This window comes from Pseudophryne corroboree, chromosome 5, assembly GCF_028390025.1.
Source record: "Pseudophryne corroboree isolate aPseCor3 chromosome 5, aPseCor3.hap2, whole genome shotgun sequence".
NCBI lineage: Eukaryota > Metazoa > Chordata > Amphibia > Anura > Myobatrachidae > Pseudophryne > Pseudophryne corroboree.
The window spans coordinates 96228878-96243408 of NC_086448.1; the positions used below are offsets into that span (position 1 = coordinate 96228878).

The 14531-nt window shown below is 46.9% G+C and overlaps 1 protein-coding gene across 2 annotated transcripts in view; it reads left to right on the forward strand.

Annotated features, from left to right (window-relative positions):
* LOC134927267 (ATP-dependent translocase ABCB1-like) overlaps positions 1 to 14531 on the forward strand; it is a 503919-nt gene that overhangs the window by 167808 nt on the left and 321580 nt on the right. For both annotated transcript variants that reach the window (XM_063921477.1, XM_063921479.1), the window contains exons 4-5: positions 7543 to 7687; positions 10149 to 10197. In XM_063921477.1, the coding sequence (XP_063777547.1) occupies positions 7543 to 7687; positions 10149 to 10197 (194 nt within the window). The remainder of the gene's footprint in view (positions 1 to 7542; positions 7688 to 10148; positions 10198 to 14531) is intronic.

Genomic DNA, 14531 nt, shown 5'->3' on the forward strand with positions numbered 1-14531 from the left:
TTGTTACAAAAATCGGGTTATTACTATTGTTGTGAGCCATCTTTTCGGAGGCTACTTCGTTTTGTTATCATACTGTTAACTGGGTTCAGATCACAAGTTGTACGGTGTGATTGGTGTGGCTGGTATGAGTCTTACCCGGGATTCAAGATCCTTCCTTATTGTGTACGCTCGTCCGGGCACAGTACCTAACTGAGGCTTGGAGGAGGGTCATAGGGGGAGGAGCCAGTACACACCATGTGACCTAAAAAGCTTTTTAGATGTGCCCTGTCTCCTGCGGAGCCCGCTATTCCCCATGGTCCTGACGGAGTCCCCAGCATCCACTACGGACTACGAGAAATAGAATTATCGGTAAGTAAATTCTTATTTTCGCTATTCTCGGCTTTGAGCCCCCCATACATAGTTAGTTAATAAACAATTAAATCTGTTACAAATATCTTTGGGAAGGTCCTGGGGATGGTACGGAAAAGGTACATCAATTTTGGTAAAAGAACCATCTTCGCAGCTGCCACCCGTCCGACCCAGGAGACCTCCTGCATCATCCAGTCTTTAATAAATAGTTCAAATGCCCGAAAGAGTGGGTCGTAGTTACACCCCATCAAATCCCGCCCCCTAGATATATGCACACCCAAATATTTAAGCGATCTGAGTTGCCACGCGTACTTGTAATCATTCTTTAGACGTCTAAGAGCGCTATCAGAAATATTCAGAGGGAGGGCCTCAGTCTTAGTAGTGTTCAGTTTGTAGTAGGAGACCGCTGCATAAGAGTCTAAGAGAGAGTGTAAATGTGGTAAAGACGATTCAAGCTCTCTAAGACAAACCAAAATATTGTCAGCAAAAAGACAGATTTTATGAGGCATCCCTCCCACCACAAATTGAGTCCAACACCCTAATCCGCTCCGCCAGAGGCTCCACAGCCAGAACAAAGATGAGGGGTGATAATGGGCAACCCTGACGAGTCCCATTAGTAATATTGAATGTAGAGGAATTGCAACTATTGGTGAAAACCGGAGCCGAGGGCGAGGAGTACAAAGCGAAAATGTAGTCGAGAATCCTACCCGCAAATCCAAAATGGCCCAGGGTAGCCCGTAAATAGTCCCAGTGGAGCCTATCGAATGCTTTTTCTGCATCCAGAGAAAGGAGCAAGAGAGGTTCGCTCCGGACCTGGCAGCGTTCAATCAAATTAATAACCCTGCGTGTGTTATCTGACGCTTGCCGGCCCAAAACAAAACCCACCTGGTCAGGGTTGATCAAACTAGGCAGAAGAGGGGATATCCTATTCACAACCATCTTAGCGAACAATTTAAGGTCAGTGTTCAGCAATGCTATTGGGCGGTAATTCTGAACCACTGTAGGAGATTTGCCTGGCTTAGGGATGGTAACTATCCGGGCCTCTAACATCTCTTTCGGGAAACATGTGGAGTCAGAGGCTTCATTGAAAACCGACGTTAAAAGTGGGGCAAGGGTTGATATAAATGTTTTGTAGAAGTTAGAGGGGTACCCATCTGGGCCGGGGGCCTTATTTACTGGACAGGAATCTATGGCTGCTTCAACTTCTTCGAGTAACCAGGGAGAGCTAAGGGATTCACGAGTCTGAGAATCAATAGTGGGGAGCGACAACCCGTCCAAAAATCCGGCAATATCTGCCAAAGTGGGCTGAGGGGTACCAGGGTCATCTCTGAGGTTATACAGCTGCGAATAATGGAGGTCATTCCGAGTTGTTCGCTCGCAAGCGGATTTTAGCAGATTTGCTCATGCTAAGCCGCCCCCTACTGGGAGTGAATCTTAGCTTCTTAAAATTGCGAACGATGTATTCGCAATATTGCGATTACACACCTCGTAGCAGTTTCTGAGTAGCTCCAGACTTACTCGGCATCTGCGATCAGTTCAGTGCTTGTCGTTCCTGGTTTGACGTCACAAACACACCCAGCGTTCGCCCAGAAACTCCTCCGTTTCTCCGGCCACTCCTGCGTTTTTTCCGGAAACGGTAGCGTTTTTTCCCACACGCCCATAAAACGGCCTGTTTCCGCCCAGTAACACCCATTTCCTGTCAATCACACTACGATCGCCTGAGCGAAGAAAAAGCCGTGAGTAAAAATCCAAACTTCATAGCAAATTTACTTGGCGCAGTCGCAGTGCGGACATTGCGCATGCGCACTAAGCGGAAATACGCTGCGATGCGAAGAAATTTTCCGAGCGAACGACTCGGAATGACCTCCAATATTCAGCAAACGCATTTGCTATCTCAACCGGATCGGTTACTTTAACTCCAGTAGATGTATGGATAGCATGTATGCGTTCCTTAGCTCTACGCCCCCACAATTTACGCGCCAGCAAACGTCCCGTTCTGTTACCAAGCCTATAGTATTTTTTATTAATCCGCTGCAAGTTGTGGTGAACTTCAGTTAAGGCAGATGTATTCACTTTTTCACGGGCAGCAAGGAGTTGCTTAAAGAGGGATTTATTATCAGGGCTAATTTTATGCGCAGATTCCAGTCGGGCAGCCTCTCTTTCAGCCGAGGCGTATCTGTTTCTATACTCGCGTTTGAGTCTAGCCGCTATTTGGATTGCAGAGCCTCTAACCACGGCTTTCAGAGAACACCAATGGGTGAAAACGGGTGTATCCTTGGGGCAATTGGTAGCCAAATATAAATCCAGAGATTGCTGGATGGCCTGGTGAGCCTCACGGCGGGCAAGAAGGTATGGGCCCAGTCTCCAGGGGCCATGAGGGACCACCCTCTTACTGGTATCCCAAACTACAACAAGTGGCGAGTGATCTGACCAGGACATAGGTAATATGTCCACCCTACTGATAGCCGCTAACGTCCACTTATCAACTAATGCTAAGTCTATTCTAGAGTACGAGCTACGTACGTGGGAATAGAAAGTGTAATCCCGCTCTGCAGGGTGTTTAGCCCTCCACACATCATACAGCGCATACTCAGCTAGCAGTTGACCAAATTTGCCTGAGGGATCCTGGGGCGGACTGCTACGAAGGGTTCGGGTTGGACGGGAATTCTGGCCATCAGGATCCTGCTGTTAGTATTCTGGCTGTCAGAATGCCAAAAGCAGGATCCTGACTTTATCCCTATGTGTATTGTAAACGTCGATTTACATACAGGACTAAAAGCAACACTTTAAAAAGACATTCAATAGACTTTAAAAGGAGCCGCTGCGGCCGCTGTAATCAATCCTTAGCCTATGTACTTTTTACACCGTTAGCGTACAAAGCCCCGTACCGTGTACGTACTTTGTGTACAAACGCCGCGCTGGCCGTACAAAGTACATGCAGTGCGTACACACCCAAAGACACTCCGTGAGCACTTAGCAGCTACACGTGTGACTGAAATACACTTATAACCTTAGCAGGGAAAAGGGACACGACACCAGATTGTATTTAAGATGCTGGGTTCCGACACACCAACATATAATTGCTGAAAGGGGGTTACAATAAACAACAATACAATACAAGTCAATGGTACATACGTTTTGGTTTCGCCTGCGGTTCCTGTCCGGTCCTCAGTCATCAAGGTAGATGACCTTCAGAGTCTGTGATAGTGACCTGGCCTGCAGCTGGCTTTTTATACATTTGTCCAAAACCTAACACAATGGGGACTGTAATCTCTTTGTCCAGGGATGGTCATTTACAGTACAGGAGAGGTCATAGGTCAGTTTGAATAGGTGGGCGATGTCTGTTCCCTGTGCAGTAGCTGATGTTCTCCTCTGGGTTCCCACCGCCTATCAAGAGCACAGTACATACAGTTAATGTTTATATTCTGCTCCTGCGCATAACTATTCGCAGGAACGTGCAATCTTCTGCAAACTAACACCGGAATATTGCCCTTAAAATACCCTACAGCTGGATACCAAACACCACCTTATAACCTTAGTTCTGTCCTCTCCTATCCTGTAAAGGTGAATCCCTTAGTTCTTATACCATTTAAACATGTGTAACTCACTGGTGTGGTGCAGGGAGACTATGTGTACATTGTGCACTATTTGGATTAAATATGTAATGTGTTTTTATGGCTTTTCCATGCGATTACAAACAGTACCGTAATTACTCATACCACGCGCTAATACGCAGGACCGCGGGAGCGACCATACGCAAACTGCGAATATGTGCACGCACGGCAGAGCAAGTACGCGCACGGAGGCCATCTGTGTGTAGTTTGTACGTGATGTGTGTACTGCAATATTTTTCAACTTCGACAGTATATATATACAGGTTGAGTATACCTTATCCAAAATGCTTGGGACCAGAGGTATTTTGGATATCGGATTTTTCCGTATTTTGGAATAATTGCATACCATAATGAGATATCATGGTGATGGGACCTAAATCTAAGCACAGAATGCATTTATGTTACATATATACCTTATACACATAGCCTGAAGGTAATTTTAGCCAATATTTTTTATAACTTTGTGCATTAAACAAAGTGTGTCTACATTCACACAATTCATTTATGTTTCATATACACCTTATACACACAGCCTGAAGGTCATTTAATACAGTATTTTTAATAACTTTGTGTATTAAACAAAGTTTGTGTACATTGAGCCATCAAAAAACAAAGGTTTCACTTTCTCACTCTCCCTCAAAAAAGTCCGTATTTCGGAATATTCCGTATTTCAGAATATATGGATATGGGATACTCAACCTGTATATATATATATATATATATATCCTCCTGGAGCACAGTTTATGAAAACAATAATGTTGTCACTGGACAAATATATTTAGGAAATTGGTGACTGTACATACCCATGAAATGAAACAAACTGCTCAAATGAAAATCCTGCCACCCACTCTGTTAATTCATTGTTTTACTGTATCAGAGACACCACTGAGTAAATAGTGAAGTAGATATTAATAATTTAGCACTAATTGCTGTGCAAGACTGTTGTGGAAGCAGAATGATGTATGTGACCAATCCATTCCAAAGCCCTTTTGGCTCAATCAGTGCCGCGACTCTGTGTAGACCCCAGTGGTACCGAGAGCGGGGGGAAGAGGGTACAAATTACCCGGGCCCAGGTCTAAAGGAGGGGCCCAGTGAGAGTCCAGTAGGGGCCCAGGCCCCCTCCCCCTAACCTGGCAGCAGAAGCTGCAGCTCTTCTCCTCAGCCCAGCACATGCTGGTATGTCCTGGGCTGCAGTGTGGCCATGGAGGTGCTTAAAATACTATTTTCCAGTATTTTTTCTAAGGGTACATGGCCACACCTCCTGTGATTAGGCCACGCCCCTTGAAAAGTACCTGGGCCCAGCCCAGCTCTTGACTGCCCTGGTAGACCCCGTGGGACACATGCGCTGTGCAACTTTTTAGAGATTAGATGCATGTGCCAATTTACGGGAATATTGGCCTTGAGTACGACTCAGAATCAGTCTCTATATCCCAAATATACTGACTTTTACCTGCATCTCTATAAATCATACCAGCTGTTGGGCCCAGCATTGCTTGTGTGCATTTATTTTTATGTGTGCTTTGTTTTTTTCTCTCTTTCTCTCTTGCTCACTTTCTTTCTCTGTCTCCTGGGGGTAGACCTCTTTCACACTTTCTTTTGGGCAGCCTTACTCTCTCACTCTCCCCTGATTTGTCTCTCTTTCACACTCTCATCTGGCAGAAGTGGCGAGAGGGATGGAGCGGGTAGTAATTACACGGGCCTGGGCTTGTTGGATGGATCCGGTGGGAGGGGGTGCAGTGTGCAGCACCACCATTTTTTCAGATTTGTTTGAGGGGGCATGGTCATTATTGCCCGTATTTCACCATGCCCTTGCATGGTTATGTCTCCTTTGCAACCTCTCTTTCCTCTTCGCTGCGTGTCTTTCTCTGTCACCTGTGCCACTCCTCTCTCCTATGGATCCGTCTCTCTCTCTGTCTTAGATTTTCACTTTCTCACTATCACATGAGCCATCTCTTTCTCATCTTAGGTTGTCTCTTTCTCACTTCCTCTTTCTTCGCACTCATATCCCTAGAGCTGGCCATTGGCCACCAATGTTTTCCAACCATTAATGGCCCGATAGCGATGGTTTTACCATCGACAGAAGGCCACCAATGTTGTACATTGTTGTACAATGAGTCCAGATGGCCTTTTCCAGCCAGGGTCTATACATGCACTGCGCGGTATGCAAATGTGCAAGGTTAAACCATGGTTGCAGAATTTCCCCTCAGAGAGTGCAGCCAGGTTGGCACAGTGAGGAGGCAGTGTAGTGTGATGTGACATATCATTGGAGGGCAAGGCATAAGAGACAGTCCGGTGAGATTACCTGCATTGTACAGCAGGTGGTGTGACTACAATGACACTATTCAGCATGATTCGCGCGTCGGCCGTTGGGGTTGCCCACTTCACTAGGTAAGTGGGCAGTTAACTAGACCGATGGTTTAAAACCATAAATGGCAATCCTGCATCTCCCTCTCTCCCTTCCTCTCTCTCATTTCAGTATTATGTCAGAGATTGCCCACCACCAGCTCCCGTCTCATAACCTCCTGTAGCAGGCTTCCGTTTTCACGTAGCTCATTGTGTGTGACTATGAATCAGACTCTCATTGCGGTATGCACATTGTGGTGCAGAAGTGCTCATCATTAGTGACCGTGTGCTTTGTACATTAGTGGCTGTGTGCCTTGTACATTAGTGTCCTGCGCTTTGTACATTAGTTGTTGTGCCTTGTACATTAGTGGCTGTGTGATTAGTATATTAGTGACCTGCGCTTTGTACATAAGTGGCCTGTGCTTTGTACATTAGTGGCTGTGCGATTAGTATATTAGTGACAGCACTGCCATGATTACATATTTATGGCCCTGAAAAGACACAGCACAGTATAGATAATTCTGTTACTTTTTTGGAAATGTTTCTATCTATTAAACCTTACAACATATTTATAGTATATACAATATAATAAATAATATATAATATATGAAATAAATTATAATAAATTATGTGTACTATATAAAACACAAAAAGAAATCCATCCATAATGATCCATGATAATCAAAATAATAAAAAAAAATTAGTCGCTAAGACTTTTTCAATATTTTTTTTTTACATTTTGATAAATAAAATTTTAAGTTTAAGTCTATGCTTTTCGGCCCGAATTCATAGACGGACGCAAACCTAATGTTGTACGCAGTTGAATGACTATCGACAAGCTACTCATGCGTCTAATGGTATGTACATACGTGAGATTTTTTCTTACGGTTTTGAGTACAGTATGTAGTCAAAATCGTAAGAAAAGTTAGTGCAGATCGTAAGGTCCCGCGCAGTTGGCATCGCAAGCCTAGATAGGCTGTGCAGGCAAGTCAATTTTGACTATCTCGTGTAAAACATAGTCAAAATTGTCACTTAGCCAAAATCAGTATCGCAAGCTCAGTCATCTGTGCTTGTGATACCGACCACAGTCCATGTTGCATAGTAAGAATCGGGCATAGCCCTAATCTCACCGTGTGTATGGACCTTAGGCCGCACTGCGCATATGCTGCAATGGTGGTCAAAGAGAAGATTTTTTTTTGTACCACATGACCCTGATGATAATATATTTTTGTTTCAGTTCCGATACGCTGGAGGCGTGGACATACTGCTTATGCTGATTGGGACAGTGGCAGCAATAGCGCACGGAGCAGGTGTCCCGCTCATGATGCTGTTGTTTGGCGAAATGACGGACAGCTTTGTTGAGTCTGAGAAAAATGACACACGTGAGTTTATCACCATGAGGTCTGTGTTGTGCAGATATGAGATAAGCATTGATTTAGAAAAGTCTGACATTAACAATACAACACCCAGGCATGTGCATAGTGGTGGTGGTGCTGCAGTGGGAGTTACCGCCTCACAGTACCGAGGCACTGGGCTTATTACAACCAGGGCACTGTCTGTGAGGCATTTGTGCAGCCTCAGGAGCTTCCCACGGATGTTCCAGTTTTCCCATAGGCCAAGAAAATAACCTGGAAAGATAATCTAAAGGGCCCTACACATTTAAAGATCCACCGCCGAGCTGCCCGACGGCGGATACGGCCGTCGGGCGACCCGGCGGCGGGGGTGCAGTGACGGGGGAGTGAAGTTTCTTCACTCCCCCCCATCACCCGGCTCCGTAGCAGTGCAGGCAAATATGGACGAGATTGTCCATATTGACCTGCATGCACAGCCGACGGGGCACCAGCAATGAACGAGCGCGGGGCCGCGCATCATTCATCGCTGGTGCCTCCACACTCAAAGATATGAATGGTATCTCATTCATTAATGAACGAGATCGTTCATATCTTTGAGTGATGTCGGCCAGTGTGTAGGGCCTATTAGTCATACTTGCCTACCTGACATTCTCAATGAGGGAGAAAATGTTCCTGGACTTTCCTGGTAATGTATGATTGCCATCACCTGTGGTGAGCTAGTTAATTGATAAGAAAGGTGTTTCACCACAGGTGATGGCAATCATACATTACCAGGAAAGTCCAGGAACAGAGCATTTTCTCCCTCATGGAGAGGGTCAGGTAGGCAAGTATGATCTTAGTGTATTTGCGTGATAAAGAATTAGTACCATAGGATTATGGGCAGTCCTTCTTGGCACACATGTTTGTAATATGTGAATTTATCTCTGCTTATAAAGAGGGACTTGGACCTGGGTTTGCCACAACCTGACGGTTGCAGCAGGGCAGGCATCACCGTATTCTTGTACTGGCTGCTACTTTGCACCAGCTGGAATGCTGGACTTTGATGTGCCATTTAACTCATCCCTTCATGTGAGTTTTACAGGTGGATCCGCAAAGATGGGCACAAATTGATTTTCTGAGCGAGGGGCGGTTATGTTGCCATGACCATGAATTGTCCTAGTTGTACAAGTAGACCCACAGGGGGGTGGGGGGGGGACGACAGGTACTAATTATCTGTCAGTTTCCTGGGCCAGCTGCTGAGGGGACAAAGGAAGCATAGTATTTTTCATACATGGACATGCCCATTACACCCAGACTAGACCGGGCCCTCCGGCTGTGTCAACATGCCTGCAGAAACTACTGATTTTACTACATGTTAGGCATACCTCCCAACATGACCCTCTCCAGGAGGGACAATGCTCTGCTCATGGACTTCCCTTGTAAGTTATGATGGCCGTCAGCTTCAGTGAAACGCTGTTTTTTTTGTTTGTTAATTAACTATTCCCACACAGGTGACGGCAATCATGCATTAAGCGGGACATCCAGGAGCAGAGCATTTTGTCCCTCCTGGAAAGGGTCATTTTGGGAGGTATAGTTTAATGACCCTTTAATAATGCAAATATTGTCTAGTCCACTGGATGCTATAAACATAGCAAACCATAGCATGTTCATTATATTTTGTGTGAGATCGCTTCCTTGCCCTTGTGCCTGAGTACAGAAATCTTTAGCCCTGTCAGAGCCCTGAATACAGCCGTCAAATATGTCATATCTTAGGGATGGGCCAGATAGCATGCTTTAGGACTGTGAAGGAATCGCATGCAGGCAGTGGAGAACATACAGACTCCGGGGGGTATATTTATACTAAAGATGGGTTTTTAGAAGTGGAGATGTTGCCCATAGCAACCAGTCAGATTCTAGCCATTATCTTCTAGATGGTGCTGGATAAATGACAATTAGAATCTAAAAACCCACACCTTAGTATATATACCCCCTGGAATAAAGGACCTGATTCAGATGCGGTTGCATTGCCGACGCAGCAGTGATCCTTTTCAGTGACGGAATTGCAAAGGAAACAGAGATACCCACTGGAGCCATCGCAACAATATCAGCAACTGCATAAAGTAAACACGATGCAAATGTGAGGAAGATCAAGTGCCTGAATGCCTCCATAGCTACGCAGAATGGCCATGGGAGCTGCGAAACTGGTGCCATGTTTTAAGCATACAAGATTGTATTTGCACGCCAAGATATGCCCCAAAAGTTGTCACAACATGCCTGCGTTTTTGGAGACACACCCCGTTACCTCCCCCAAATGGCCGCTTCCTCGCTGCGAATGGCACTGCAAAGTTACCTTGGCGCATGTGCAGTCTACAGATAATATTTCTGTTGCAACACCATTGAAGTAGCGACCGCATCTGAATGAGGCCCAGAGTGCGCTGGTCAGAGAATAATGTGAATGGTTCAGTATTCTCTTTAAAACACTGTTTTATCTTTTCATCTTTTTTTTTCTTAGTGGAACGTACAACAAATACATCCTTAGATCTAGAGGAACAAATGACCATGTAAGCAGACATCTTATTTACGTCCTTTGTCTCATCAGTTGTTTCGTCATTGTGTGTACATTTGTATTTAAGAAAAAAGTGCATGTTAAAAATGAATTATAGCGTTTTCACCGAACCATTTACATGGAAAACACCTATTTTATATTCATGTATTTAAGTGTAATTGCACATGGCTTTCCTCTGGACTATACTTTAGAGTTCAGCTGTGTAAGCATTTGGGGGTCTATTCATAAAGAAGTGAAAAGAGTGGAGAAAAGGACCAGAACACATGACAACCAATCAGCTTTGAAGGAAGCCTTTATCAAGTTCATTCTATAAAATGTAAGGGAGATGCTGATTGGTTGCCATGGGCAACTTCTCCACTGGTCTGTTTCTCCACTCTTTTCATTGCTTCATGAATACACCCCTTAGTAGCATTTTTGCACCCTTTCAAAAAACCCTTACCTTTCGTCACATTACACCTTAAAAATAAAATAAAATAAAGATCAGACTTATTCCAGCTTTATTTACACATTTCTCCATTCAACTAATGAAAACAAAGGAACAGCTCTGAAAGTTTCTAAAAAATTAAAAACTAGATTAGCATTGTTTTCTTGGTGGTATGTTTAGGGTCGTAAAGTTGCAAGGTGAAACATCGGGCCATCTTCAGCTGTCTAGCAGGAGCTGCAAGTTTCCCACAAGAATTTAGGTATACTTGGAAGCATAAATTGTCCCAACAATCCTGACCAATTGCCCAGTCCTTGCTGAAGAGAAACACCCCTACAACACAATGTTGCCCAGCGGTGCAAGTGGGTGGGTACTCGCGGGTATGGCGTACCCTTAAGAATTTAGCTGTGGGTACTTCGTACCCACCAACGCTGATCCCTACCTCCCTCCGCTGCAGCTCACCTGCTGCTCCTGCGGCTGTACTGTAATGCCGCCGTCACGGGGGGGAGGTGGGATCAGTGCTGCCGGGCACCGCTCCATAGATCACCTGCTGCTCTCGCGGCTGTACTGTAGCGCTACCGCCACATGGGGAACATTGCCGCCGGCCTGCGCCCGGCACTGCTCCGAAGATCATCTTCTGCTCCTGTAGCGCTGTGCACCGCAGGGAGAACAGTGACACCGGCCTGCGCCCGCCACCGCTCCACAGACCAAGCCACCGCCAGTGTCCGCGATCAGCTACTGCCGCCGCTTGCACAAACAAACAGCTAGCCGGGAGGGGACTTCCTACACAGCATGACAGCACCGCGGCTCATGTAAGGGCAATCAGCGGTGGAAGGGGACACCAACAACAATTGCCATGGTGTGCTCGTGGTTGTTCCTGTCTAGATAGGGGGGCAACACAGGCTATTAAGCCTATATCACAGTTTTGACTATTATATGTGGTCATATATTTATATAAAAACACAAAAAAATGGCACATGGCGAGGTGCCATTTTCTCAATGACTTCCTGTTTCTTCACGGCCAAGGGAGGGGGCAGGGGTGTTAGTGGGAAGTTCAGTGCACCACATCAGCAGTGCAAGTGGGCGGGTACGCACGGGTATGGCGTTCCCTTAAGAATTTAGCTGTTGGTGCGCCGCCGCTCCCTCCCTCCCTCCGCTGCTGCTCACCTCGCTGCTGCTGTTAGGGGAGGAGAACGCAGCGTGCGCCTCTCCCGCCCCTCAGTGTCTACCTTTATTTCGGCGCCGGCCCGTGTGCCAATCAGAGCTCGTGGATTGGCAGCCAGGGCTCCCGATTGTCGACCAACGAGCTTTCATTGGCTCACGGATCGGCACCTAATTGAAGGTAGACACCCGCACCGCCGCCGGGGACTGAGGGGCAATGTGTATCTGGCACTATTGGGGTCATATGTGTATCTGCCCCCCCCCCCCCCCCTACGTGTATCACACCCCCATTATCATCGGTGACGCCCCTTGTGGCATTTGGCCACACCCATTATTTTGGTGCACACGCACAGTACCTGTAAGACATTTTCTCTAACATCCTAGTGGATGCTGGGGACTCCGTAAGGACCATGGGGAATAGACGGGCTCCGCAGGAGACTGGGCACTCTAAAGAAAGATTTAGTACTATCTGGTGTGCACTGGCTCCTCCCTCTATGCCCCTCCTCCAGACCTCAGTTAGAATCTGTGCCCGGACAGAGCTGGGTGCTTTTAGTGAGCTCTCCTGAGCTTGCTAATAAGAAAGTATTTTAGTTAGGTTTTTTATTTTCAGAGAGCTTCTGCTGGCAACAGACTCTCTGCTACGTGGGACTGAGGGGAGAGAAGCAAACCTACTAACTGCGGCTAGGTTGCGCTTCTTAGGCTACTGGACACCATTAGCTCCAGAGGGATCGAACACAGGACCTGACCTTGTCATCCGTTCCCGAAGCCGCGCCGCCGTCCCCCTCGCAGAGCCAGAAGACAGAAGCCGGCAGAAGCGGAGAAGACATCGAAATCGGCGGCAGAAGACTCCTGTCTTCACATGAGGTAGCGCACAGCACTGCAGCTGTGCGCCATTGCGCCCACACTAACCCACACACTCCGGTCACTGTAGGGTGCAGGGCGCAGGGGGGGGCGCCCTGGGCAACAATTGATACTTCCTGGCGAAAGCTGCATATAGACAGTTGGACACTGTTATATGTATGAGCCCCCGCCATTTATTTTACAAAAAATCGCGGGACAGAAGCCCGCCGCTGAGGGGGCGGGGCCTTCTTCCTCAGCACTCACCAGCGCCATTTTCCTTCCACAGCTCCGCTGAGAGGAAGCTCCCCAGGCTCTCCCCTGCAGAATCACGGTAGTAGGGTAAAAAGAGAGGGGGGGCACATAAATTTAGGCGCATTAATCATAATACAGCAGCTACTGGGTAAACACTAAGTTACTGTGTAATCCCTGGGTTATATAGCGCTGGGGTGTGTGCTGGCATACTCTCTCTCTGTCTCTCCAAAAGGCCTTGTGGGGGTCCTGTCCTCATTTAGAGCTTCCCCTGTGTGTGTGGTGTGTCGGTACGCGTGTGTCGACATGTTTGACGAAGAGGGCTATGTGGAGGCAGAGCAAGTGCAGTTGACTGACGTGTCGCCGCCGACGGTGCCGACACCTGATTGGATGGATATGTGTAAGGTGTTAAATGATAATGTAAACTCCTTACATAAAAGGTTGGATAAAGCTGATACCTCGGGCCAGTCAGGGTCTCAACCCATTCCTGATCCTACAGCGCAGAGGCCCTCAGGGTCTCAAAAGCGCCCACTATCCAAAATGGTTGACACAGATGTCGACACAGATTCTACTCCAGTGTCGACGACGATGATGCAAAGTTGCAACCGAAAATGACAAAAGCTATACGTTACATGATTATAGCGATGAAGGATGTTTTACACATATCAGAGGTAAACCCTGTCCCTGACAAGAGGGTTTATATGTATGGGGAGAAAAAGCAAGAGGTGACTTTTCCCCCTTCACATGAGTTAAATGAGTTATGTGAAAGAGCGTGGGATTCCCCAGATAAGAAAGTCCTGATTTCCAAAAGGTTACTTATGGCGTACCCTTTCCCGACAGAGGACAGGGTGCGCTGGGTATCCTCCCCTAGGGTAGATAAAGCTCTCACATGCTTATCTAAGAAGGTGGCCGTGCCGTCGCAGGATATGGCCACCCTAAAGGATCCTGCAGATAGAAAGCAGGAAAGTATCCTGAAATCTGTTTATACACATTCAGGGACTCTACTGAGGCCGGCAATTGCGTCGGCGTGGATGTGTAGTGCTGTAGCAGCGTGGACAGATAATCTGTCTGAGGAAATGGATACCTTGGACAGGGATACCAATATGCTGTCCCTGGGGCATATAAAAGACACTGTCCTATATATGAGGGATGCCCAGAGGGACATTTGCCTACTGGGCTCTAGAATTAATGCAATGTCAATTTCTGCCAGGAGGGTCCTGTGGACTCGGCAGTGGACAGGTGATGCCGACTCCAAAAAACACATGGAGGTGTTACCTTACAAGGGTGAGGAATTGTTTGGGGACGGTCTCTCGGACCTGGTTTCCACAGCTACTGCTGGGAAGTCAAACTTTTTGCCATGTATTCCCTCACAACCTAAGAAAGCACCGTATTACCAAATGCAGTCCTTTCGCACACAAAGAAGCAAGAAGGTCAGAGGTGCTTCCTTTCTTGCTAGAGACAGGGGTAGAGGGAAAAAGCTGCACCTTACAGCCAGTTCCCAGGAACAGAAGTCCTCCCCGGCTTCCACTAAATCCACCGCATGACGCTGGGGCTCCACGGGTGGAGCCAGGAGCGGTGGGGCCGCGTCTCCAACATTTCAGCCACCAGTGGGTTTGCTCACAGGTGGATCCCTGGGCTATACAGATTGTGTCTCCGGG